The sequence below is a fragment of the Lycium barbarum genome, chromosome 12 (genome assembly GCF_019175385.1).
Source record: "Lycium barbarum isolate Lr01 chromosome 12, ASM1917538v2, whole genome shotgun sequence".
Lineage (NCBI taxonomy): Eukaryota > Viridiplantae > Streptophyta > Magnoliopsida > Solanales > Solanaceae > Lycium > Lycium barbarum.
Genome location: NC_083348.1, coordinates 2168332 through 2193784, shown reverse-complemented (window position 1 = coordinate 2193784; position 25453 = coordinate 2168332). Strand labels below are relative to the sequence as shown.

Here is a 25453-nt window from a genome sequence, read left to right as displayed (position 1 = left end):
TTCACCAATGCCAAAAATCACCTTTCAAATTCTCAACCTTATAATATGAACCTTTCTTGTAAAATAGAAGCAGTCTTAAGAATAAGTTTTCAAGTTTAAGACGTCGTTTTTAGAGTTCCCAAAAAGGAAACTTCTCTCAATCTTTAAGTCATGTAAGTCTTTATATTTCAAACTACGTTTCTATATTACTCTCCCGTTTATGTATATTATATTAGTTTGCTTTTTGTAAATATCTATGTTATATAAATCCATGTTTAAATAAATTCAAGTTGTTAAGAGATCTCATTTCCTCATGAGTTTACACGTGAGATTCAGAGTTTGTTTCTTAGGAGAGAGAAGAGGGAAAAAAACATTATAAAGTTTCTCTATTTAATCTCTACTTTACTTTTCTTCCCCCTACTGTTACCCTTACACTTTGTTGTGTTTCATTCTCAGGTCTCTTACCTTACCTAACAAGTAAAATCCACATAGGGGAAAAGTTAAATTCAAACTTACCATTCTCAACTACTTCAGTTTGGTGTTAAGAGCTTAAATATATAGTTGAGGTAGAGCTCGATGACATTACAGGCATTACATCGGCCTTTTCTAAACACACTCTGGAGATCAATCACACATCAACGATCAGAACAACGCATTGGCAACAATTAACTAATTCTCGAAACAATTAAGAGTAAAAAAGAAAAACTAATGGGGACAGCCATCAAGTTTGGAATCAGAACTAACCATATTTTGAAAAACGTTAAGGATCTTCGATAAATAGTAGAAGCCAATCAAAGTCAGAATAATGAGGACAAAAGATCAGATTCTTAACCAAAAATAAGAAAATAATTAATGTTAAGAATGGTTGAAAAGATAGGAGGATATCAACCACAGGATTTCATCATTGTTGATCAGAGCCTAGCATGTTGAGAGCCTTGAGTATGAAAGTGTAGGTAAAGGCATCCTCCTGGAGCTTCTCAAATCTGCAACAGACACGGGAGGTTCAAACTGTGAGAAAACTAGATGTGCAATTTTCCCTTAATTTCTTCTTTCTATTATTTACTTTTTCCAAAAAAATTTCTTACAGCAGAATTGCTAACGGGGGAAAGGAACTCTACAGATTTTAGTTTGAAAATGGAATTGATATACGAAAAAAACATGCAATGATAGGGAACCATATTGTGCCGTGGTTCTTGATAAACAATGAAAACTGAAAGAACTTATAGTGAGAACAACATAGATAACATTTACAGCAAGTCTAGCCTTATATAGGTTTTACAGAGGAATTACATGGGTATTCCATAACCCCACTAACATCACAGTTACAACCAATCTTTAGAGAAATAACCTACTAACCCACTAAGACACTACATTCACTTGTTCCTATATAATAGGAACCTGACTAGGAAATAAGTGACTAACTAGGAAACTGGAAACGTAACTAACTAGGAGGCATGAAACATGCTTCAACAGTTCTCACAGTAAAATCCAAAAGTTCCAATTCCCGTATGTACTATATCTTAAATACAGTGAGCTTAATCAAAAACTTGAACAAATGGAAATATGAAGGACACGAAAAAGCTATGTATGATATTTCGTTCAACTTTGTACATTCTCTATATATTCCATCAGGCCACTTACAAATTTTCAAATTCCAACAGCAAAATAGTTATGAATTAGGATTTTTCTTACTTACAAAACTAAAACTTCAAATTGTCGTGGACATAAATATGTAATTCGTTATCACATTTTAAGTGATAAGAAACGAAACTTTAGCCTAACTCAACCCAAACGATAGTTCAAAAGATGAGGATTGCCCAAGATTATATAAGAGACCAATTTTCCGTTTGACAGTTGATGTGGGACTTCAACACCCTCGCACATCTAGGGCTGGATATCTGAAGCGGGGACACTGAACAATATAAGAAGGGGGCCAACTTCGGGTAAATCATGAATTAGTCTGGGCTTAACTCTGATACCATCACAAGAAGATGGACTTTGGTCCGACACCACAGTTATTACAAAAAAATATATGAACTTTGGCCTAGCTCAATCAAAAAAAGTAACTCATGAGGTAAGGATTATCCAAGACCAATAAGGAGACCCAATTTTAAATTCTCAACCGATGGGATCTAGCACCCCCTACCATTGTGCACGCTCAGGACTAGACATTTACAGTGTGGACAATAGAATATAGGGACCCAACATCAGGTTAACCAAAAAATTGGGATGAGCCTAAGGACTAATACCATGATAAGTGAACCTTGAGACTGTTTCAATCCCAAATGTGAGTTAAGCGGGGAGGTTTTTCCAAGACCATATAAGAAAACAATCTTATCTCCCCCACAACCAATGTGGGACTTCAACACCCCTTGCATACCCAGAACTGGACATCTGGAGTGTGGACAAAATAACATGAAGGCCCATCATTGGGTAAATCAGAATTGAAATGGGTCCAACTCTGATACCATGATAAGAATTGGCCTTGGGACTAAATCAACCCTAATAGCTAGCTCACGAGGTAAGAATTGTCCATGAACATATAAAGAGACCTTCCCATCCCTAAATAGTCGATACGGGAACTCAACAGAAAGCATAGAAGATCTCATATCATAGCATTCATTTATTGCAGAGATTTATTGTTGTTAAACTCCACAAAAAGGGATGGAAATTATTTTTCTATATGCAGTATATGGGATGTGGGATGCTGAAGCAACAACTTTACCAAAATCTGTGGAGACTAATTTCAAACTCAGGATCAAAGCCACCAAATCCAAATCTTCTGATAGCCCGTCATTTTTAAATTCTCAAATATCAAGTGAAGAAAACGTTAGTGGAACGCTTATTATTGCATATGAATAGACAATACGACCGCCCTAAGACTTTGATCTAGTAGTAAGAGCGCAAAACATGATGTGTGTGTCAGGTGCACGTCCCAAGTTCGAACCCTTCCACAGACAAAAGCTTGATGTTTATGTGGAAAAGAGTAGATCGTCAGGCCCATTACTTACCGAGTTACGAATCGTGCACTATTGGTCATTATCAAAAAATAAATGAATGAGATAATACGACAAAGTGTACTTTGACAACTGAGGAGCACCTGAATGAGACAAATCCGAGTAAGACCAACATCTCGACTAAAGTGATACCTAAAGTATTAACAATAAAGGATCTCATTTTTTCCTAAAGCTACTTTACTAAAGTTACATTCAAATTTTACTTTAGTAAGATTTTATTACTACGTTTTCCTTTTGACGTCATGAGATTTGACGTTATCTTCTCTCGGTTTTTTTTTTTTTTTCGGATGAACAAAACAAGAGTCCCTCTATTTATCTTTGCGTATGTTTCTACTTTCTCCTATAGGATATGAGTAGAAAGCAAAGGTGCTATCTATTAAGTTCTGACTTTATTGTCCTTCATCTACTGTGGAACTAATAACAGTAGACATCAAACTAGTATGTATAAGGACACTTTAAAGCGGACTCACTAGTAGCATTTTTTTTTGTCTGTCAGCCAAAAAAAAAAAATTGTCCTTCATCTACTAGCTTTTTTAATTTCCCACACCATACATCATGATTTTTTCTGCATCTCCAATTGAGCCAGAAGATTCCACTTGTGTTAGCAAAATTACACAAATGCCTTCCAAGGTTTATCTGAGATAAAGAAGAAAAAATAACTAGGTTATTATTCAAACTAATAGTTCTCTTGCACTATAAAGTGTCAGATCCTCTCTTCCCATTTCCTTATTTCTTCTACTTTCTTCCAGCAGCAGGCAAGTACTTGGAAAACCAACAGCCCAAGCTCATCATCAACTTCCCCACTCTTATGCTAACCACTCACATATCAGTTCCACCACCGCTATTCTGATGCACACAAATTTATTATAAGTCTTAAAGTTACAGAATTATAAGTCTTAAAGTTACAGAAGTCTTAGAGAGAGAAGTTTTAGGTCCAACTTCTCTCTAGAATTCCAGTAAGTTTTAATTTTTTATTTCTTTTCCAGTAAGTGGCGATTAGACTATTTTCTTGATCCTTGATTACGTTTTATTACCAATCATTCATTAAGGGTGATTATCTTGAAACTAATCCAAATGTCAAGGAAATAATTCTTCATAGCGGGAACTAAGTCTTTGGATATCAACGAGTCAGCTTCATCCAAGGAAATTTCGTACGGCTGGGTAGAGAGGAGACGGAATTTCACAAGGCATATATCAATTAGTAGAAAGATCCTCTTGTGGGTTTTTCAAAAGATGATTACAGCTTCCGATGGCTTCCAGCAACAAGTTCCAGAGATGTTGTCAGTCAGATCAAATGTACGAATACTCTGTAGTTCAGAATTTCAACATACATGGCAAATTTCTAGCCAATAATGCTAAACAGGGAACAGGGAGAAGTTGTATAATCATCCCTGAAATTCCATACGAAGTTGGTTGTACAGAAATTGCACTCAAGATACAGAGGTACATTGAGAAGGCCAGATTGGCCAAAGGAATACAGCCCCAAGATTATGCTGAAGCAGGCAGGACTCCAAGATGGTCAAAAGAAGGATTAGGAGCAAAAACATCACCTCCCATGGTCAACAAGATTCATGTGGAAAGCAAAACACTTCTTCAGACAATGGAGTCTCTCCAAAACTGTTTGGTTGGCGCTACTGTATGAAAAGCACATTTCTTTGAAGTTGCTTTGCTTCACCAGCGTGAAGCAAGGACCCCTCACCTATGTTTCATTGCTTAATGGATGAATAGATGCTTTAATAGCATCAGTATGATCTTCACTTTAGAAAGCAGAAATTATACTTCAGATCCAGAAAACATCTCACAATTCGGTTAGAGCTTTCATATTTATATTCATTGGATGGGGTAAGATTTCACAACGAGAGATGTTTGCTTGAGTCCCAAAGTGATATCCTGGTTTTCTGACATTCTGGTATCATATAGGCATCCGAAACTCTAAACTAACCAAAAAGCCCGAAAAAGAATGTGAATCTCATTGTAAGGAAAATCCTTTCATACATCTAGGTCAAAATAACTTATCGAAAAGACAGGTCATAAAGCTAGTTATAAAATCATACCTTCCAGATTTTGAAAAATGTCCTGCACCCATTTCACATTTGAACAAGAGTAAATTATCATTCGTCTTCATATCTCTCAACTTGGCCACAAACTTTGCTGGTTCAGAGTACATAACACGTGGATCTGTCACAATTTAGGACCTCATATTAAATCAAAAGTAGAAATATTTAAAGAAGTGACTGAAGATTACTCCTTTATTTTCATGGCTATTTCATCTAGTTTGTGTAATGACAGAAAAAACAAAAAGGCCAATATATCAGTCTTATCTGGTCTATTTCTGATTTTGTTAGAAGCAAGTCCTTAGTTGCTACAAAAGATACGTACATACGTATGGACTGTAGGAAATTTAAGCTGGATCACAAAGACGAGGTCGTATTAATTAAATGAACTTGAATCTTATGAATTTCATTTGATAAGTGAATCTTATGATGTTTCATAAAAACAAGATATGACTCTCTAACCTTATTTTGCGCTTATCCTGTTGTGATATTTTACATGTTCAGAATCTAAAAACTGTACAGGAAAAGCAACCATTTGCTATTAGAATATAAAAATGAAATAAAAAAAAATACCTAAGTATCAGAATTAATGCTACGGTGACCTGAAAAATTTACAGTGTACTAAGTATATGATTTTATTGAAAGTTGACATTTGCTGAGACATTTTTTCTTATCTTATTCTCCTGTGGATAGACAGTACTAGCAAAGCATATTAAAGTATACTAGCATTAAATGAGAAGAGACTGAATAGAAGTCGTCTCAACATGTAACTCTGAATAAAGTACTGGTCTTCTAATTTAACTAGAAGTGTCCATTGTTCATCACCAGAGAGATTAGGAGTCAAACTTATAAGCCATCATTTATAAGGATTTAACTCCAGAAGCCAGACAGTTTAAACTGCCAGTTTTGAAAGCGATCAATTTCTTAAGCATAAGAAAGTTACTACTGTGTATCATTCCAAGATAGTAGGCTTCGGCTTATGACTCAACTATATCCATTATGCTAAATTTGGGACGTTTTGGAAAAAAACTCGATAACTTGTCCTTTAAGACAAATTGCCGTTCTTTAGAACTAGGAATTCTTCATATCTCATTCTTTTTTCCCTGGACTGACGTACAAATCTCCAAACAAAGACTTGTAATGAACATCGAATCTATGTAAGTGTACCAACCTTGATCCCAATTAGTTGGGGTGTTACCCATATGGATACTTTGATTTCACGTATTCCATTCTTCGCTGAGTTCCTCAAGGATTCTAACCAAGAAACTGTAAACAACTCCACTCCATGTCATCTTACGCCTACTTCATCGCATTTTAATACTTTTAATCAGCAGTTTTATACGTGCAAGAACAGACTGATACATTCAGATGTCTACATAGGACATAACAAAACCATCTCACGCGACATTCTATTATCTTATCCACTGTATGTACTACATACACCTTCCGTTAGATGTTTTCATCTCTAATATTGTGTGATCTTGTATGATCGCAAATCCATCCTAACATGCATCCTTATGATGCTCACCGTGTGGATATGTTGAGCCTCTAGATTCTATGCTACTCATATTGTAGATATCTTGGGCTTTAAGAGTTCCAGCATTCAATTCCATATAACATTACTAGTCTCACAACTGTTAATGGAGCCAACTCCCTCCAGAATTCAAAAGCAAGTTGGAGGAAATGAACATTACAAAAGCCCTTTACCGCCCTCCCCAAACATTTTTTTTTTCCTTTTCTATCATATAGCTTCAAAACTGAAAACTGCTACACCGGCTTTCATTTCACTTACCATTCAAGCCAGCTGTAACAAGAATGTCTGGATAGTTCTGCGCTTTGACCTGTGAGAGTCAAAAAGGACAAAAGAAAAAACAAAAGACGTCTTGAGTAGTCAACATAGAAACGTAAGTGTACTTTCTTGATTGACTTGCTCAATGCACAAACCTTAAAGTACTTTTTTGGGAGACGGAAATATTACTTACATTATCAACAGGGGAATATGACTTCATGTAGGAATAGAATTCTTCCGTACGTGGATCACCCCATTCCTGTAGCAAATGAAGTGACTAAACATCAATCACAAACTTCAAATATTCAATCTTCCAAGTCCCTCAAATGTTAATTAGAGCCAAGGTATCATAATTTGATTGTCACAACTCCTCAAATACACCTTAACACATTTGGATCCACGTTACAGAAAATCTTTACTACTATGATTAACAGTTTATCCACTGGAAAACCTGAGGCCCAAGTGTCAATGCTGCAACAACAACAACAACAACATACCCAATTGAATCCCACAGTGTGGGGTCTGGGGAGGGTTAAGTGTACGCAGACCTTACCCCCACCTTGGAAGGTAGGGAGGCTGTTTCCGAAAGACCCTCGGCTCAAAAGAAAGCCAGCGAAAAAAGTCAGATACCGACAAGCAATGTGAAAATAAGAAATAACAAGAGCAAAGAGGTCATGATAAAACAGAATGGAAAGACAAGACCCAACACATAAAAGCAGGAATGCCCAAGTGCCAATGCGATTACCACAAAAGTGCACTCTCAAATACATTGTTGTAATCGCAATCCTCATATTGATCATCTACATAAATTTCAGATGGAGAATCCGTACTAATGAATGTCGCGCCACTTAATATTTTTCAATAAAGCTAGACTCAAAACGGATTTAAATTAAAGAGATCTAACCTCCCACTCTGAAGTTGTTAAAGGAATAGTTGGATCAAGCATTGTAGTTACAACATCTACAAAAGGAACCCCAGCAACAGCGGCTTTAAACAAATCAGGCCGCATGTTAACAACAGCACCTATCAGCAATCCACCTGCACTTCTTCCATTGATACAAAGTTTTTCCTTGGAACAGTACTTCTTGTCTATTAAATACTCTGCACAAGCAATGAAATCTGTGAAAGTATTTTTCTTTTTCAACAGTTTCCCATTTTCATACCACTGCCTCCCCATTTCACCACCTCCACGAATGTGAGCAATAGCATAAATGAAACCCCTGTCTAACAAAGACAAGCGTGACGCCTTGAAAGTGGGATCAATACATATCTGTTAGGTATATGACATTGCAGCGTCAGCAAAGAATGATCAAGCTAAAAGTTTCAAACAACAGATTAATGGCTGTGATCTAGCACAAAAAACCAATCTTCAGGAATTCCACATTTGATAGACTGAAGAATTTACATAAATTCAATTAGAATGCCATGAGTTGTTGGTGAATTTTCATTTATACCGAGGACAACATGCACGTTTTTCTTGTATTCTCCTTTAAAAGTCAAAATAAAAGTATCCATTTGATAGTATATCAAAGACTATCAAATTAAAACCATATGTGAATACCCATTGGCTATACAATCAAGCCATTCGTTAAAACATTGACATTTGACTCCTGATGGGTTGGATTAGGTTCTGCATCAGTACTGTTAGATTTTCTATTCTTGTGAATGGTGAACCAGTTGGATTCTTCGCATCAGGGAGGGGACTAAGACGGGGAGACCCTCTATCTCCCTTTCTTTTTATTTTGGCAATGGAAGGATTTGACAGCATGATGAGGATAGCAATACAAAACAGGTGGATCAGAGGTTTTCAAATAGGAGGTGATAGAGGGCAAGCTAAGGAAATTTGTCATCTGCTTTATGCTGATGATACAGTTATCTTCTGTGAACCCATTGAGGAACAGATAAACTACATCAGATTGATACTTCTGTTTTTTGAGACCACTTCAGGCTTGAAAGTAAATTGCGGTAAGAGTAATTTGTTCCCAATCAAAGAGGTGGCCAACTTGCAGAGTCTGGCAGAGATACTAGGCTGCAATGTGGAGCATCTACCTACTGTTTATTTAGGCATGCCACTGGGCAACAGACACAAGGAGGAATTGATATGGGATGGCATTGTAGAGAAGGCTGAAAAGAGATTGACAAGGTGGAAGACTCAATACTTATCTCTTGGAGGAAGACTTACTCTCATAAACTCAGTTCTAGATTCTTTATCTACCTATGTTATGTCTTTGTTCCCTCTACCTTCTAAGATTCTGAAGAAGTTGGATAAATTGAGAAGGGATTTTCTTTGGCATGGATGCAAAGAGAATAAGGGATACAATCTGGTGGAATGGGATAAAGTACTGAACAGTAGACATTTGGGGGGAATGGGCATCAGAAGCCTTTTTTTTTTATAAAGGTAGAATGGGCATCAGAAGCCTTAGGAGACAGAACAATAGTCTCTTAACGAAATGAAGGCCAAGCTTTATGGAGATATAATGAAGAAGGCCAAGCTTTATGGAAGGAGGTTATCAAATGCAAATATGGTGAATATAGCCCTTGGTGTAGTAATGTCAGCTCTACACCCTATGGAGTTGGGGTCTGGAGAACAATCAGAGATCTTTGGCCTAAGCTAGCAGGGAACATGACTATAAAAGTGGGAGATGGTAGTAAAACAAAGTTCCGGGAAAATGCCTGGAAAAATCAGACCCCTTTGAAGGAAGATTTCCCTGATTTATTCATCATATGCAACAATCCTGAGGCAACTGTCAACGGGTGTTGGACTACTCAAGGGTGGGATTTATCATTTAGGAGACTTTTGAATGATTGGGAAGTGGACAGGGTGGCAAATTTGCTGCATGAATTGGAGGGCTTCAGTGGCACTACATCAGATTCAGACTTTATAAGATGGAAACATAACAAGGATGGGCAATTTTCAGTTAAAAGGGTCGATGAAATTGACAATGCACAACAAAACAGAAACCAGCAAATTTTGTGGAAAAATGTTTGGAAAAAATACAGCACCAACTAAAGTGAAATGCTTTACATGGCTGGTAGTTAGAAGGGCTTGTTTGACTCATGAAGTTTTGAAGAGAAAGGGACAGATCATTGTCTCCAGATGTCCACTAGGTGGGGAAACAGATGAGACCAACAACCATCTCTTTCTGCATTGTAAATTCATTGCACAGTTATAGGCTTTATTTTTTACCCTCACAAACACAAAATGGACCATGCCTGAGCACACTGCAGATCTACTGAGTTGCTGGATTAGAAGAGGAGGAAGCAAGAGCCAGAAGAAATGGTGGAGAATTATCCCACACTATATCTGGTGGACTGTGTGGAGATAGAGGAATAGTAGAAGCTTTGAAGATAGGTCCAATTTCATTCAGATAGTTAAATGGAATCATATTGTATCTTTTTATTTTTGGTGTAAAGAGAAAGAAATAGAGGAATCAGAGCTTGTAGATTTGTTAGGCTCTCTGTAAGTAGTATCTATCCCTTTTTCTTATCTGTTTTTTTTTTTTTTTTGGTTTTTGTCTTAAGGTTGCCAGCATATCCTTAATGCTGAGGAATACAACATTACCAGTTTCAAAAAAAATTCAAGTGATGCCTTTGTATTATCAGATCTTTTCATATAACATTTGCATTTTTGACCTGCAATATTTTCTACAAAGAGTAGACTTCACAAACTATTGTTCCATTAAACAAATGTTAATCAGTACAAAAAGGAACATGACATAACTTCTCCATCTAAGATGTGCAAAATTCCATAAAACACAGTTCAGAAACAATCAGACATAACCACACTGCACTTAACCTTTTTGAGAAAAAGAGATTTGACTTCCTTCAGATAAACAAGAAAAGGAAGGACAAACACAAAGTAGTACTACACATTTAGTTACACAATAATCTAACAGTATTAGCAATTAAATCACCTCATAGGATCCATAACCATAAAGAAGCAAAGGATCTGAACCGTCAAGCTTTACAAGATTCTTTTGATAGATTATTGATATAGGTATCTGTACGCCATCTGAAGCACTAGCCCATTGCCTCTCAGTTACATAATTGGATGCATCAAAGCCTCCCAGTACCTAAATAAGATAATGAAATGAACCATTACAACTAATAACCAGAGTTCAATAACATTATTTGCTGATCAAAGAATGTAAAAATGTTCCAAAAAAGCCAAAAACCAAAAGAGTTATACTAGACTGCTATATCGCTCATATTTCTAGTAAGATACTTCAAAGAGATGACCAAAATGTTCTTTGAGATGAGCAAAAAACTCTGAACACCAGAAGCATGTAATCAGTATGCAATGACTGCTTATCACATCAGTAAAATAGATAAATGTGGCAAAGAACTTCCAAAAATAAGATTGGAGTGAAGACCCCGAATATACATGTGTATTTATTCCTATATATAAAATAGATTATCTATTTCTGCATATAAAAAAGTAATAATTTCCAAGGTAAGGAGATGAGTCCTGAAAGCTACTACTCTCTCTAGCTATCAAGAATGTTTTATATACAGATCCCTGTATTTCTTGTTTCACTAGCTAAGACCAAATTCTCATTGTTCACTTGTGACCGCTCTGCTCTCCCGTATACATATTTAATGACATTTCTACATTTACTTTTCTTTTCAAGCATCCACCAAAGAAATTTCGTCAACACCAGAACATATGTTCTCTCTCTCTCTCTCTCTCTCTCTCTCTCTCTCTGTTTTTTTTTTAAAATAAATTCATCCATCATATATATTATTCATATGTTCTCTTAGTCGATGAGTAAACACCATGTGGAGAACATAGCTCCTCTATTCATGGATTTCCATCAATTTTCTTAACAAAGATTTTTAACCTCTATCGAGATCTATCAGGCATAACTCTAAGCTAGTTTATTTCACTTATGTAATGTGCTTGAGTCTAAGCACTATCATTTTTCCAAAAGTTTCGTTGGGCAACTCATATGTTTAGTATCAATACTTTTGCTAAATTTTGAAATATATATCTATACTATCAAAGAGTATTGAGATTAACTCATATGTTTACTCTAAATTGGGAGCAGAAAGGTTTTTGTCAAACTTATCCAACAGGTGGAGTCAACCTCAATTGTTCAAACTAAAGTGGATGTCTGGATTTGGGTGAATAGCAAGTATAAAATGTTCTCTGTTAAGAACTGTTACAATTTTGCTGCTAAAACTTAGGGTCAGCGTACCTAATTGGCCATGGAAGACTATCTGAAAACTAAAGCTCCTGTCGAAGCTGCCTGTTTTTGATGGATTCTCACTTGGGAGGCTTGTTTAACTCAGAACAATCTATAGAAGAGGGGTTTTCCTCCATATATTAGATGCTACCTGTGTGAAGAAGATCGACAATCAGTGGAATATTGGTTCTTGCATTGCAGTCTCCAGAGAATGAGGGAGTTGTTTCTCAATGTGACTCGTGTTTCATGGGTAATGCCTCTGAATATATCAAGAGTTTATTGGAATGCTAGCAAAGTCAAAGTATGATCAATATTACAATTCCCATATGCATTTTATGGACTATATGGCTGGAAAGGAACAAGGGTTGCTTTCAAAGAAAAAGGATGCATAGTTCCAGAATTAAAAATTTCACAATTTATATTTTTGGTGTAACAGTAGTATGTTAGATAGTCTAAATCAGTGCATGGACTTTTAAGTTTGTTAGGAGGGTTCACCTGATAGTCTACTGGTTGGAATATTGTTGTTTCACGTACTTTCCTGTACCAACTTGGAACTTTATTAATAAAACTAAACCTTATCAAAAAAGGTTCCCATCTATGTTGCTCGAATTCGGGTGCAGATCTAGAGGTCGGATTCTTCATGACATAAATTTGAGGATTCAGGGCTACAGACAGGGGAGATATGGGTGCTGGTATACCGCCAATAAATGCCTACTATGACATATATATGTATATTTTTCGATTACTTGAAGTTATTGAACTAAAACTAATACAATTTAATTCTTTAGAAACACCTAAATTCTATTCACAAGATATATCGTGTAATAACAAAGTGCTCTCATACTTTATATAACTCTCTATATACAGTCAAACCTCTCTATAATTGCCATTTGTTATAACAGCATTTCCCTATAACGGCCTGATTTTCTCCGGAACCAATTTTTCATGTTATATTTTACTTCTCCATAACAACATTCTGCCTGTAACAACAATGGCATCCATTATAACCGTACACTCTTTGTAAAATTACCTCTCTATAACAACCATACTCAAATGGCGTGTAATAATATTTTGTAAGAAATATATTATGTGACAACAAAAGTGTCGATGAAGAGCCTCAATCTACTGCAACTTGGAGATAGAAGAGTCAACTGTTAAGCACTTAGATAGCCTTCAAGGGAAAGCTATTGAATTTCCCTTTGCTGAAAGTTTGGACAAAATTCTTCGTCAGTTCAAGCGTTATATTATCACTAAGAGACTAGAATTTACGAAACAGCCTACAATTGTAGAGTTCTTGCGTCAAAATTGAAATATTTAAATTCTCAATTAGTTTATAATGCATATGTTCCATAGATTTTAATTCTTTATCTATGTGGTACAACTAGTTATGGATTTAGTACTAATTTATTAGTCTTTTCAATTTTTGATTTATGAGATATGAAAATCAATTGAGATTTAAAATTTACAAGTATATTGTCTTCGTTTATAACATAAAAAGTATAAAAATTTAATTGTTTGCGTACTTTTGTTTATAACAACTAAATGAGATCTAAATATCGAATGCCAGTATACATGCATAACAGCACCTCACTATAGCAGCCATGGAATTTCCGGACAAACGCTGCCACTATAGAGAGGTTTGACTGTATATATAAATTAATCCAGTTGGATCGACATAGGTGCAGGGGGGATTTTGAAGGGTCCGAGCAACATAGGTTCCATCACAGAATTCTCGAATCCCGACCGCATGCAACTTTGTTCCTTTTGCCTCCACTCTTTTAGCCTTGCAGTATCTGACCCTGTCACTTCTTCTATTAAGGATGATTTATACTTTACTATGTTACCACTGCTTTTAAATGTGATCAACCCTGTGTGGTTCCTTCTTTTCAAAGGTGTTAGCTAAAACTAAATCATAAGCTAAATAAACACACCATATAAGATTGAATTCATGCCAAAATGAGTTAAATTGGAAAAGAAAAAAGTTAGCACTTGCTTCCATAATATGATTCAGATTTTAGAAGTTCATTTTAGGTTCACTTGATACAAGAAAATACAGACACTAAGAAATGGCAGAAATACATGTTCAGAGGAAAAGGAAAAAAGCTACAAGCTAAGAGATAGCAAGGCTTGTTTGATGTTAAGAAAGGTAAAAGCCTGTGTTTGATGTAAAAAGTGTACTTTTAAACAAAAACAAAGCCAGAAAAGGCAAGTTTATAATGAGTCAATACACTAGACTCATAATAAAACCAACTCAAATTACCGTCATAAGTAACATCTCATGTAACTCACCGTCTCAATCTTCTTCAGCACCGAAACCCCTGTGTCCATATCATAGTCATATACAGAAGGCGGGGTTCTCATTGAGCTATAAGAAAACCTGAGTACGCCGGATTCAAATACTGATTCTAATGGATCCACAGAGTATACAGGATCAACAAAATCAACAGCACGACCACCTTGAAGTCTTTCTAGCGGCTCTTCAATAGAAGGAAGGCGATATACAGTTATTCTAGGTAGACCATTTTCACGTTCATGAACAGCAAGATGGTTGGTAAAAAGCTGTATGTCCTGGAGCTTGACACTGCACAACAAACAAATTTAATGAGCCATAATCATAAAATTGCTCTATAATATTTCATACTCACAAAATGAAGAAGAGGAATAGCTTTCTCAATCCCTTTACAAATTTCTTATGGTTTTTCCCCAAAATACAGGACTTCACCCAGGTATAGTTAAATTAGCCGGAAATCTAAGCTCAAGGGATATCAAAAGACTTTTGGGGAGCTTTGGTTAGGCAGGAGGCAGGCAATTAGCTTATTTACCACTTCTAAAGGTTATAATTACAATATTATAGCCAGGTGTGAGAAGGAAGAGAAATTGAGAGAGAACCCTGCCTAACCAAAGCTCCCCAAAAGTCTTTGTAGAATTAAAAATACATAATCACAGGAGTAAATCAAGCTATACTATATTTACAAGATCCTTGAGTGTGATCTAGTGGTCAATTAAGCAGGTTAAGAACCATGAGATCTCAAGTTCAAATGCCAATAAAGGCAAAAATACTAGGTAATTCCTTTCATTCTGTCTAAGCCTTGGCCAATAGAGTTACCCGGTACCTGTGTTGGGGGAGGTAGCTTGTATTTAGTGGAATTAGTCGAGGTGTGCACAAACTGACCGGTCACCATCATTATCAAAAAACAAGATCCTACTATATTCTAACACTCCCCCTCAGATAAGAGGGGATTGCTCAAGTGGTAAGCACCCTTCACCTCTAACCCTAAGGTTGTGGGTTTGATTCACCAAAAGAGCAAAAAGGGGGAGTTCCTTGGGAGCGGTTAAAAAAATAATAATAGAAAACACTCCCCCTCAAGCTGGTGCATATAAATCATATGTATAGAGCTTGTTACAAATGTAGCTAATATGAAAACCAATGAGCGACTTGGTGAAAATGTCTGCAAGCTGAACATTTGACTTAAAAAATATCTCCAGAGAGTTTTTTTTTTCTTTCCCCCTGACGAAGTTGAAGTCGATCTCAATGTGTTTAATTCTCTCATGAAACACCGAAACTGATACAATATGACGAGCAGCTTGGTTATCATACACAGGTTTCATTTGAATGATTTCTCAAAACTTCAATCCCTTGAGCAAATGTCTAATCCTAGTTTGCAAGCTGCCACAACCATTGCTCGATATTCAGCTTCTGCACTAGATTGAGCAAAAACATTTTGTGTCTTGCTTTTCCAAAACCCCAAATTACCTCCTACCAGAACACAATATTCGGACGTTGAACGCCTATCAGAATGTTATCCCACCTAATCAATTCTCTATCCACTATCCAACAATCTGCTCATGACCTCGATCCTCAAAAAACAATCCTTTGCCTGGGGTTGATTTTATGTATCAAAGAATACAAACAACTTCATCCCAGTGACTATCATGTGGAGAGTCCATAACAACACTCATAAGAAAGGCAATGCCAAGTTAAGTCACTGTAAGATAGTTCAACTTACCAACCGGCTGCCTATACCTTCCAGGATCACTAAGGGGCTGCCCTTGTCGGTGTAGAAATTTAATATTGGGGTTCATAGGAGTATCGATGGATCTACAATCTGTCATACTTATCTCCTCAAAATGCCTAGACCATACTTACACCGTGAGATGACAATTCCTAATTAGGGCTACGCGACCTCAATGCCTAAGAAACACTTCAATCTGCCTAGGTCCTTCAGGAAATGCTGAAAGAAATGTTGCTTCAATTTAATTATACCATCTTCATCGTTGCCAAATAAATGCACAGATTTATGAGCAATAATGATCAGCCTCATGCGAGTCATACCAACTCCTGAATGACCGCGTTGGACTTACCAAACTATGCTCGAGGAGATTGTTTCAAACAATATAGGGGGCGATAGAACAAGAATACAAGACAACTAGATTTCCCCTGAGCAATAAAACCATGTGGTTGCTCTATATGTACATCATCCTCAAGATCACCATGGAGAAAATCATTCTTAATGTCCAACTGACAAAGAGATCAAAGACAAACAATAGCGATTGATAGAAAAAGACGGATAGATAATACTTTAGCCACGAGGGAGAAAGTGTCACTATAATCAAGACAAATATCCAAGTATAACCTTTGCCAACAAGGAAGCTTCAAGTCAACCAATTTGACCATCAGCACTAACTTTGACTACATACTCCCACCGACAACCAACAATAGATTTACCTGGAGGTAGAGCAACTACCTCACAGGTACCACTAGCATATAAAGTAGACATCTCTTCGAGCATAGCCTATCTCTATCCAGGATAAGATAGCGCTTCGCTTGTTGCCTTAAAGATAGAAATAGAGGACAGATATGGGCATAATGGAGGTGATGATAAACCATGATGACTCAAATAAGTATAATGGAGATTGGTATTACGAGTAGATCAAGTATCTTTTGAAGAGCGATCGGTGGACTAGGAGGAGACAAGTCCGTAGTAGGCGAAGGATCCATACAAAACATGAATCTCTAGACATGATGGTGAACGCTGACCGCAATGATAAGTCAAGAGCGCTAAAAATGTAGAAGGTTGAACTGGAGTTGTAGGTGATGGAACTAAGGAAGATGAAGGAGAGATAATGACTGAATCTCCAAAAGATGGAACAAGTCACACCTCAAAAATGTCTAAGTGATCACCTGGACTTGTGAAGTATGATAAGGTTTCAAAAAAGATAATATCAACAAACATATGGCACCGCTGGGGTTCAGCTTAATAGCATTGATATGTACTCTCTGTCCTCGAGTAACCTAGAATTACACATTTATGAACACGCGGAGCTAACTTATCTTTCCTTGGAGTAAGGTGATGAGCAAAATACGTGCTCCCAAAGACATGATGTGGAAGAGAGAACAAAGGTTAGTATAACATACCAAGTAAATCCCACTAGGTGGGGTCGGGGGAGGATAGAGTGTACGCAGACCCTACCCAAACCTAGTGACGGGTAAAGAAGGCTGTTTCCGAAGAGAACAAAGGTTAGTGGGGAAACAAAACAGAGTATGGAACTTGATTCTAGATAGTTGAAGATGGCATACAGTTTATAAGATGACAGGATCTGAGAAGTGCATCCCCCAAAAACCACAATGGAACATAAAATTGTATGAATAGGGTTAGAAAAGTCTCAATGAGATGCCTACTCCTTTCAGCTATCCCACTTTGTTGAGATGTATAAGGACAAGATGTTTGATTAATGATCTCAAGAGAGCTCATGAACTGCTAAAATGGAGAAGATAAATACTTTGGGCATTATCGCTACAAAATATGCAAATAGAAACCCCAAATTGATTTTGAATTTCTGCATAGAAGATCTAAAAATAGGAACTGAACTCCATTTCTATCAAGAATATCGCAGTACACCTGATCCGGCTAGGACCCCAAATATCTGAATGAACAAAAGTGAAAGCCGACACTACTGATTATCAAGACTTCGAGGGAAATGGGAGTGAGTATGCTCTCTTACGGTGTTGGCATGACTCCCACTCTAAAGTGGACAAGTGAGACAAACCAGGTACCATTTTTTGATATTTTGATAAATTGGGATGTCCCAACCGTCTACTTAATAAATCGGGTGAATCAATAATAGGACAAGTTGTTGCAGGAGGACAAGACGTGAGTGATTTAGGAAGTATAAGGTAATAAAGTCCATGTGATTCACGTTTGGTACCAATGACCCGTCCCATACTACATTCCTGTGTAAAAGCAGTCATTGAAGAATAAAACAAAGTAGTTAAGTGTTTTGGCTAAGTCACTAATGGAACGTGATTCATGCCCGATACGATTTGTCTCGAACTACATTCCTATACAAAAACAGAGTAATCAAAACCTCAAAATACCAGAAAAGCTTTAAATCTGAATTTTGAAGAGTAAGAACATAAAACTAAAAGCACTACTGCAAGGTAAAAATTTATTCCCCATTCAGAATGAAGCAAGGTCCAAGATTAGAACTTTCTTTAATATTCCCAAGTATCCATGGAATGAACCACCTATCAGGTTCAGCCTGTGAATCTACAGTGGAAGGTTACTAATCCAAATGGACCTTCCTCGGTCAAATCTTATCCAATAGGAAACTATGGCAAAAGGTCATCCAACTAGAAATGCGAAGTACGAAATAATGTTGGCATTTTCATTCAATGTTACGGAAATATATTAGAAGACATTTACAGTATTTCCATATTTCAGAAGACCTCTTAAGCTCACTAAGCTTATCTCAGAATCATGGTAAGGAAAAAAACATACAGATTGACAATTAGAAGACAAAATAATTCGTGGAAAGTAGTTTGGCATGTCAATAAATTGGTCATCTTTCTAATAATTACCTTGGACGGTGAGGAAGGAGAACAGTGGTAGCAGATATATTTTCCACAGGGCACACAAGTAATTCAGAATTGAAACATTCATCACTTCTCCTCTTGATGAAGAAATGATTTCCACGATGACTAGCTGATGTGTCAACGCCAGTCATACGTGATGTTAATACCAACAATCCATTTTCAGGTTTTGAAGTGTCTAGATAAAAGACAAATCTTGTAATTTTACTCTCGGATGCAATAAATAAATACTTCTTGCTCTCGGATGCTTGAAGATCCAAAGAAAATGTTTCATCTTTTTCATGATAAAGGCAAGAGTCGTCTAACTGGTTAGTTCCCAATTTATGCAGCCAGACCTGTCAAAACTAATATAAATCAAGAGAAAGAAACATGGATAAGCAAAAGTAAGACAAATTTCGACCAGACGAATCCATAAACTGGTTATAACGCCTACAGAAATGATTTAGCAAGCAGAACATAGATGTAGGTAGAGGTACTTGTTTCTGGCAGGCAGATAGAGAAAACATAAGTTTTACGTCTCACCACTAAGCCAAAGAAAAACAGTATACTCAATGATTTTAACAACTGTATTAGATCTTTTCAATCAACTTTGTCTAATAAGAATCCATTCCTGGATGGAGGATTAGCGTCTATTTTGACAGCACTACATATTACTATTAGCTCAAGACATTTAACCGAACTGAATAACAATGAAGCATAAAAACAATATCATTATCAAAAACCAGCCAAAATTTAGGAACTGGATGCTACTGAAGGAAAATAAATCACTCATATCCGATGGCTCCAAACCTTGTCTGGTCGAAGGATCTCATCCATTGTGACGTAAACTAATGCTTCATCACCTGCCCATTCAAGATATGATGTAATGGCACCAACCAGAGGTTTCCCAACCAGCATTCCAGACTCTGCATCAATAACATAAACAGTGTATATTTCATCCCCTTTTGTATCCTCTGCATATGCAACTAACTTGTTATTTGGGCTGACCTGGAAAGAGGATAATTACGATGAAATAAGATAAGCTATAAAGCAACAAGAGACAAGGAATAGCAATAAGCATCTGCACAAATGACATGTTCTTACGCTGAAAGCACCAATGCTATAATATGTATGTTCTAGAGCTTTCGCATTCTCATCCAAGATAATATGCTCTGAAGGAGCATCAGGCCCAGTTGGCATCTTATCATAAACAGATGTTGGAGCTCCACTTGTAGGCGCATAGCATCTACAATGTTGGACATATTCCTTACCCTCCAAGTTCCTCGTGTAGTAATAGTATGGTCCTCTCCGCAAAGGTGCAGATATGTCATCTTCCTTAATTCTTCTTCTTATCTCGGTATAAATACGATTCTCTAATTGTTTGGTCCCTAGTAAAGTGATCAAAGAGTTTATAATCCCTTCACCAAGCAATTGATAATGAATTGATGAAAGAGTAAAGCCACAACAACATACCCAGTGCAATCCCACAAGTGAGGTTTGGGGAGGGTAAGATGTACGCAGACCTTACCCCTACCTTTATGGGGTAGAGAGGTTGTTTCCAGAAGACCCTCGGCTCAAAAATAGGAGTAACCGATGCAGGATTATAAGAAATGAGACATCAAACTAGCGAGATACAAAATAATTGTAGCAAAAGATAGTAATACACATCAAAGCATATGAGACTACGCGATAATTAAATACTACTACTAAAGGGAAAGATAAAAGGAGGGGGCTCCCCCCACCCCCTGCGCCAAATAGGGGTATGAAAAAACTGATTTAACCGATAAACCGAACCAATAAAAATGCTATTGCTTTATGATATTGGGTTATTGCGTTAAGGGTTTGTAAACGGTTTTGTAAATTTTTTATTGGGTTATTGGTTCAGCTTCCGATTTTTTTTTTTTTTTGATTAAGCACCGGGTGTCCGAGGCTCTTGGAGCCCCGACTAATCCTGGGGGTGCACAGGCCCTCGGCAAGGAGTTTCCCGCAAGTGCACCACGGGTATTTCAGGGTTTTACCCAGTCCGATGGCCCTCAGAAATTGTTTGCACCCAGTGGGTTTCGAACTTGAGACCTTGAAAGGGAGCACCCCAAGGCTCAAGCCAATTGCCACCAGGCCAACCCCTGAGGGTTTCAGCTTCCGATTTTAAGGATTTAGTTAATGGTTAAACCGATAACTCAATAAGCTTATATCAAAATTACCTTTTTATCCCTAATTATATATTAGTGGCTTTAAATTTTAATAATTAAAAACAAACCTTTTGGATCTTTGAAGTTGTTGGCTTGGTGTTGCTGCTGCTTATTGCTTTCTTTTGCATTTAGTTTTTGTTTGCTGCTGGTGTTTTCTTTTTGAAGAAATCAGGATTGGCCTTGTTTATGAACAAATGAAATGTGAACTAACCTTATTTTGTTTTTGAAAGATTGTTAATGTGCATTTTATAGTTTTTGTCTTGTAATTTGTTTAGACTTTATACATGAAGGCAGTGTATATATGAAAAATGAAAACAAGATAAATCAAAAAAATTAGCGGAGCATTTTCTTATTGGTTAAACCAAAAATCAAACCATTAAGGACCAAAAACCGATAAACTGAAAATCGATAACGAATATCTTATCGGTTTGGTTTTGGTTTAGCGTATTTACAAACCGAAAATCGATAAATTGAACCGGTAATTTACAAAACCGTACCGAATCGACCAATAAGCACCCCTACCTCCCACACAGGGTGCAACAACACACAGCTACCTACTAACCTTCTACCCTAATCCTCGACCTCGGTACCTTCCAATCTAAGGTCATGTCTTCAGTCAGCTGAAACTTTGTCATGTCCTATCTAATCATCTCCCTCCAGTTCTTCTTCAGCCTACCTCTACCTCCTTTAACCCTTCTACAGCCAAGCTCTCGCACATCCTTATTGGCGCATCCTTGCTCTTCACATTACCGAACCACCTCAGCCTCGCTTCCCTCATCTTGTCCTCACTGATGCCACCCCCACCTTGTCCTGTATAACTTCGTTCCTAATCATATCTTTCCGGATATGCCCACACATCCATCTAAGCATCCTCATCTCCGCTACCTTCATCTTCTGAACGTTGGCGTTCTTGACTGGCCAGCACTCGGCCCCATACATCAAAGTCGGTCTAATCACCACTCTGTAGAACTTACCTTTGAGCCTAGGTGACACATTCTTATCGCATTGTACCCCGAAGGCAAGCCTCCACTTCACCCGCCCCACTCTAATATGATGTGCGACATCATCGTCAATCTCCCCTATCTCCTTGGATTGTGGACCCAAGATTGCATATCAACAAGATGAAAATGGCTAAATGCAAATTTATCTTTCCAAGAACTTCAAAAGTACGTACAATTGAAGAAAACAAAATAACATAATAAAGACCAGTAGAGTTTTCTCAAGCTTCAAACTCTTGTTTTTTCCAAACGTGTAAGGATTACAATGACATTCATAAGAAGCTATACAGTTCACAATTTCTAGAGACTAGAGTGAGGGAAACATCTTTTTGATCGACCAGTAGCAGAGTAAGGCAAATATTGCCTCAACCATGTGACATAGTTAGCTGAAGCAGAACTTATTTGCATTTCCTCCCCTTTTTTAATAAAATATTAGCACATCACATCTCAAGAGATGTGAATGGAGCCCTCCCTTTCTTGGACTGAAGCTACATTTATTTCCCTTGATGTCCATTTACTTCTTCTGACAGTTTTTGAATAGGGAAGATCTTGCACTGTAGTTTTTGGAATAAGAGTAATTGTCTTCTAGTCTTTGTAATAAAAGTTTTCTATTTTAACGGTAATGTCCATTTGTCCTGTATTTAATATCATTTCGGGATGATAATTATTGATCTCATTTTCTCTTGAATGCTTATAATACTTTTATAAGCCCATTTGGATTGGCTTATAAGTTGGTTTGACCAGCTTATAAGCCATTTTTAACTTATTTAGGTGTTTGGCAAAAATAGAAAACAACTTAAATTAAGTTAAAAAGTGCTTAAAATAAGTCAAAACCAAAAAGTTACTCAACCCTAACTTATTTTTTTGGCTTTTAGCTTAAATTAAGTTAAAAAGTGCTTAAAATAAGTCAAAACCAAGAAGTTGCTCAACCCCAACTTATTTTTATGACTTAAAAGCCATTTTGGTTTGACCAATAACTTTACCCTTTTATCCCTTATATTTTCTGTTAATTCTAATACTACCGTTACTTCTAAAAACCCTTTAAGCACTTTTATCCAAACACGTAACTGCTCATTTATAAAATAACTTTCAGCATTTAAAAGTACTTTAAGCACTTATGCTTAAAAGCCACTTTTTTGCAGCTAATCTAAACCGGCTCTATATTGCCCCTGTTTGTTGTAGTTCCATGCGCAAAAGAACAGTGAGAAATGATCCTGAAACTTCTATCTTCTCACTGCGTTCCCCTTTACTCTCGAGGCCTCCTTCAAAGCATAGCATAGCCACTTCATCATCTTCTAGTTGAAATAAGTTCTTCTAATCATGTTTTTGCCTCATTTTGTCCAATCATAGCATACTTCCATTCTCGATTCATTTCTAGTAATATCATAAGATTTAGCAGCTATCACAAAATAAACCGTGCTGACGTCCATCACCACTTATGCAAAGAAATCTTTGTTGGGGATGATGCTTTTCCGGCTCAGGCTGCCGGAAAATCCCTCTGAGAGGTGGTTATTATTGAAGAAAAGTTAAAAGAAATATCCTCAGGAAAAATGCCTGGGAGCATTTTTTTCTCGAACTAAATTCATTAAAAGGACAAAAGTGCGCTTGTTTACCAAAATATAGAAAACCTTACAAAATGATATGGTTTTCTATGAAAGACACCAACCTTCCATTCAACTAGGAACCTCATGAGTGCACCAAAAGGAAATGAGGGAAAATAGACTATTTCTCAAGTGTACAAAAGGAAATAAAGGATTTATCATGCATTATAAAAAATTTGAGCCTTTATCACTTAAAATATTAGATATCGGCAGTGCTTGCAACATTGACCTCCTACTAAATAAGGAGCAACAAATCCAATTGAGCTAGAATCTATTCCTAAGTGAAATTGACAATTGAAATTTAGACACAATTTTGGAATGGGATTATTGAAACAAACTTAACTCCCCCACCCTGAGTTTAAAAAATTACTCATTCTCCCCTCAAATTTGAGATTTTTGGGGGATCTGCTGCTGCTTGATGCTATTTCCACAGTAAGTTTTCCTTATCTTCTTTCTAGTAGGAATTTTTTAGAAAACATTCATTATTTTAAATACTTGTATGAGTTGTCTATTTACTCCTCGCCAATTTCTCTCTCCTCTCATCTCTCACCAACAATAAGTTGCAGCTCCCCCCAGCCTCCACCCCACCCACCCCCCAACCAAGCCACCCCAAACGGCCACCGGCGACGACGACCACCACCACTGGTAATACGCTTCCGGCCGGCCAGATCTCTCTCTCTCTCCTCTGTTCTCTCTTTTCTTTCCTTCTTCCTTTTTTGTTTTTTCTCTTTTCCTTTCTCTTCTACCCTGCGATTGGAAACCCTCCACCAGTAGGTTTCCGAGCAATTTCTGCACAGGTACCCGAGTTTTCCGGCAGTTCCTGGCGGTGAACAGTGATTCCGGCAGAGAACAGTATTTTCGGCGACAAACAGAGATTTCTCGGTGGTGAACTGGTTTTATTTACTTGGAGTCGGTACCTCCAATAGCCCATTTCCTGTCTTTGAGCCTTATAAATTTTGCCTGTTCTGCCTAACTGAATACCTATTTCACTGCTTATAGACTATTGCTAACTTGTGCTTTAGTATTGATCCTTTGTTTGTCTTAGATTAACCTTTCACTAGCGTATATTTGCTTTACTGGCTTTGGTGAGGGATGGTAGACTAGGGTCATGTTCTCAGTTGGGGTCGGGGGCTAGGGTGGGGGGGCTAAGGGGGTTGAGGGAGCTTCTAGGTTGAGAGTAGGGTCTTGGAATATTGAGACTTTATCGGGAAAGTCCATAGAGTTAGTTAAGATTCTTAAGAAGAAGATTAATATAGCTTGCGTCCAAGAGACTAAATGGGTAGGACCTAAAGCTAAGGATGTGTACGGGTACAAGCTTTGGTTCTCGGGCAAGTCGAGGTATAGGAATGGGGTAGGGATCTTAGCAGATAGTGAGCTTAGAGATCAGGTGGTAGAGGTTAGAAGAGTCGATGACAAGATGATGGCGATTAAGTTGGTCGTTGGAGGGTTCACCTTGAACATTATTAGTGCCTACGCGCCACAAGTGGGTTTGGACGAGAAGGTAAAAAGGCGCTTTTGGGAGAACTTGGACGAAGTGGTTGTAAGTATACCACCTACTGAGAAGTTATTCATAGGAGGAGATTTCAATGGGCACATTGGGTCTGTTTCGAGGGGTTATGACGAGGTGCATGGAGGATTTGGCTTCAGGGACAGGAATGGTGGGGAAGTCTCACTCCTGGATTTCGCAAAAGCTTTTGGATTGGCGGTAGCCAACTCGAGTTTTTCGAAGGAGGAAGAGCACTTGGTAACCTTCTGTAGCTCGGTGGCTGCGACGCAGATAGACTTTTTGC

The 25453-nt window shown here is 37.3% G+C and overlaps 1 protein-coding gene across 2 annotated transcripts in view; it reads right to left on the bottom strand.

The window, feature by feature from the left end:
• Positions 1-705: 705 nt before the first annotated feature.
• Positions 706-25453, bottom strand: part of LOC132625057 (uncharacterized) — a 28558-nt gene continuing 3810 nt past the window's right edge. The window contains exons 2-11 of one of the 2 annotated variants that reach the window (XM_060339828.1): positions 19980-20263; positions 19686-19883; positions 18885-19231; positions 14315-14606; positions 10754-10912; positions 7744-8109; positions 7033-7098; positions 6843-6891; positions 5051-5174; positions 706-962 (exon numbers count right to left, since the gene is read on the bottom strand). In XM_060339828.1, coding sequence (XP_060195811.1) covers positions 881-962; positions 5051-5174; positions 6843-6891; positions 7033-7098; positions 7744-8109; positions 10754-10912; positions 14315-14606; positions 18885-19231; positions 19686-19883; positions 19980-20263 — 1967 coding nt within the window. In that variant the 3' untranslated portion in view covers positions 706-880. Of the gene's footprint in view, positions 963-5050; positions 5175-5535; positions 5565-6842; positions 6892-7032; positions 7099-7743; positions 8110-10753; positions 10913-14314; positions 14607-18884; positions 19232-19685; positions 19884-19979; positions 20264-25453 lie in introns of those variants that run through there. The other variant, XM_060339829.1, reaches the window with a different exon arrangement.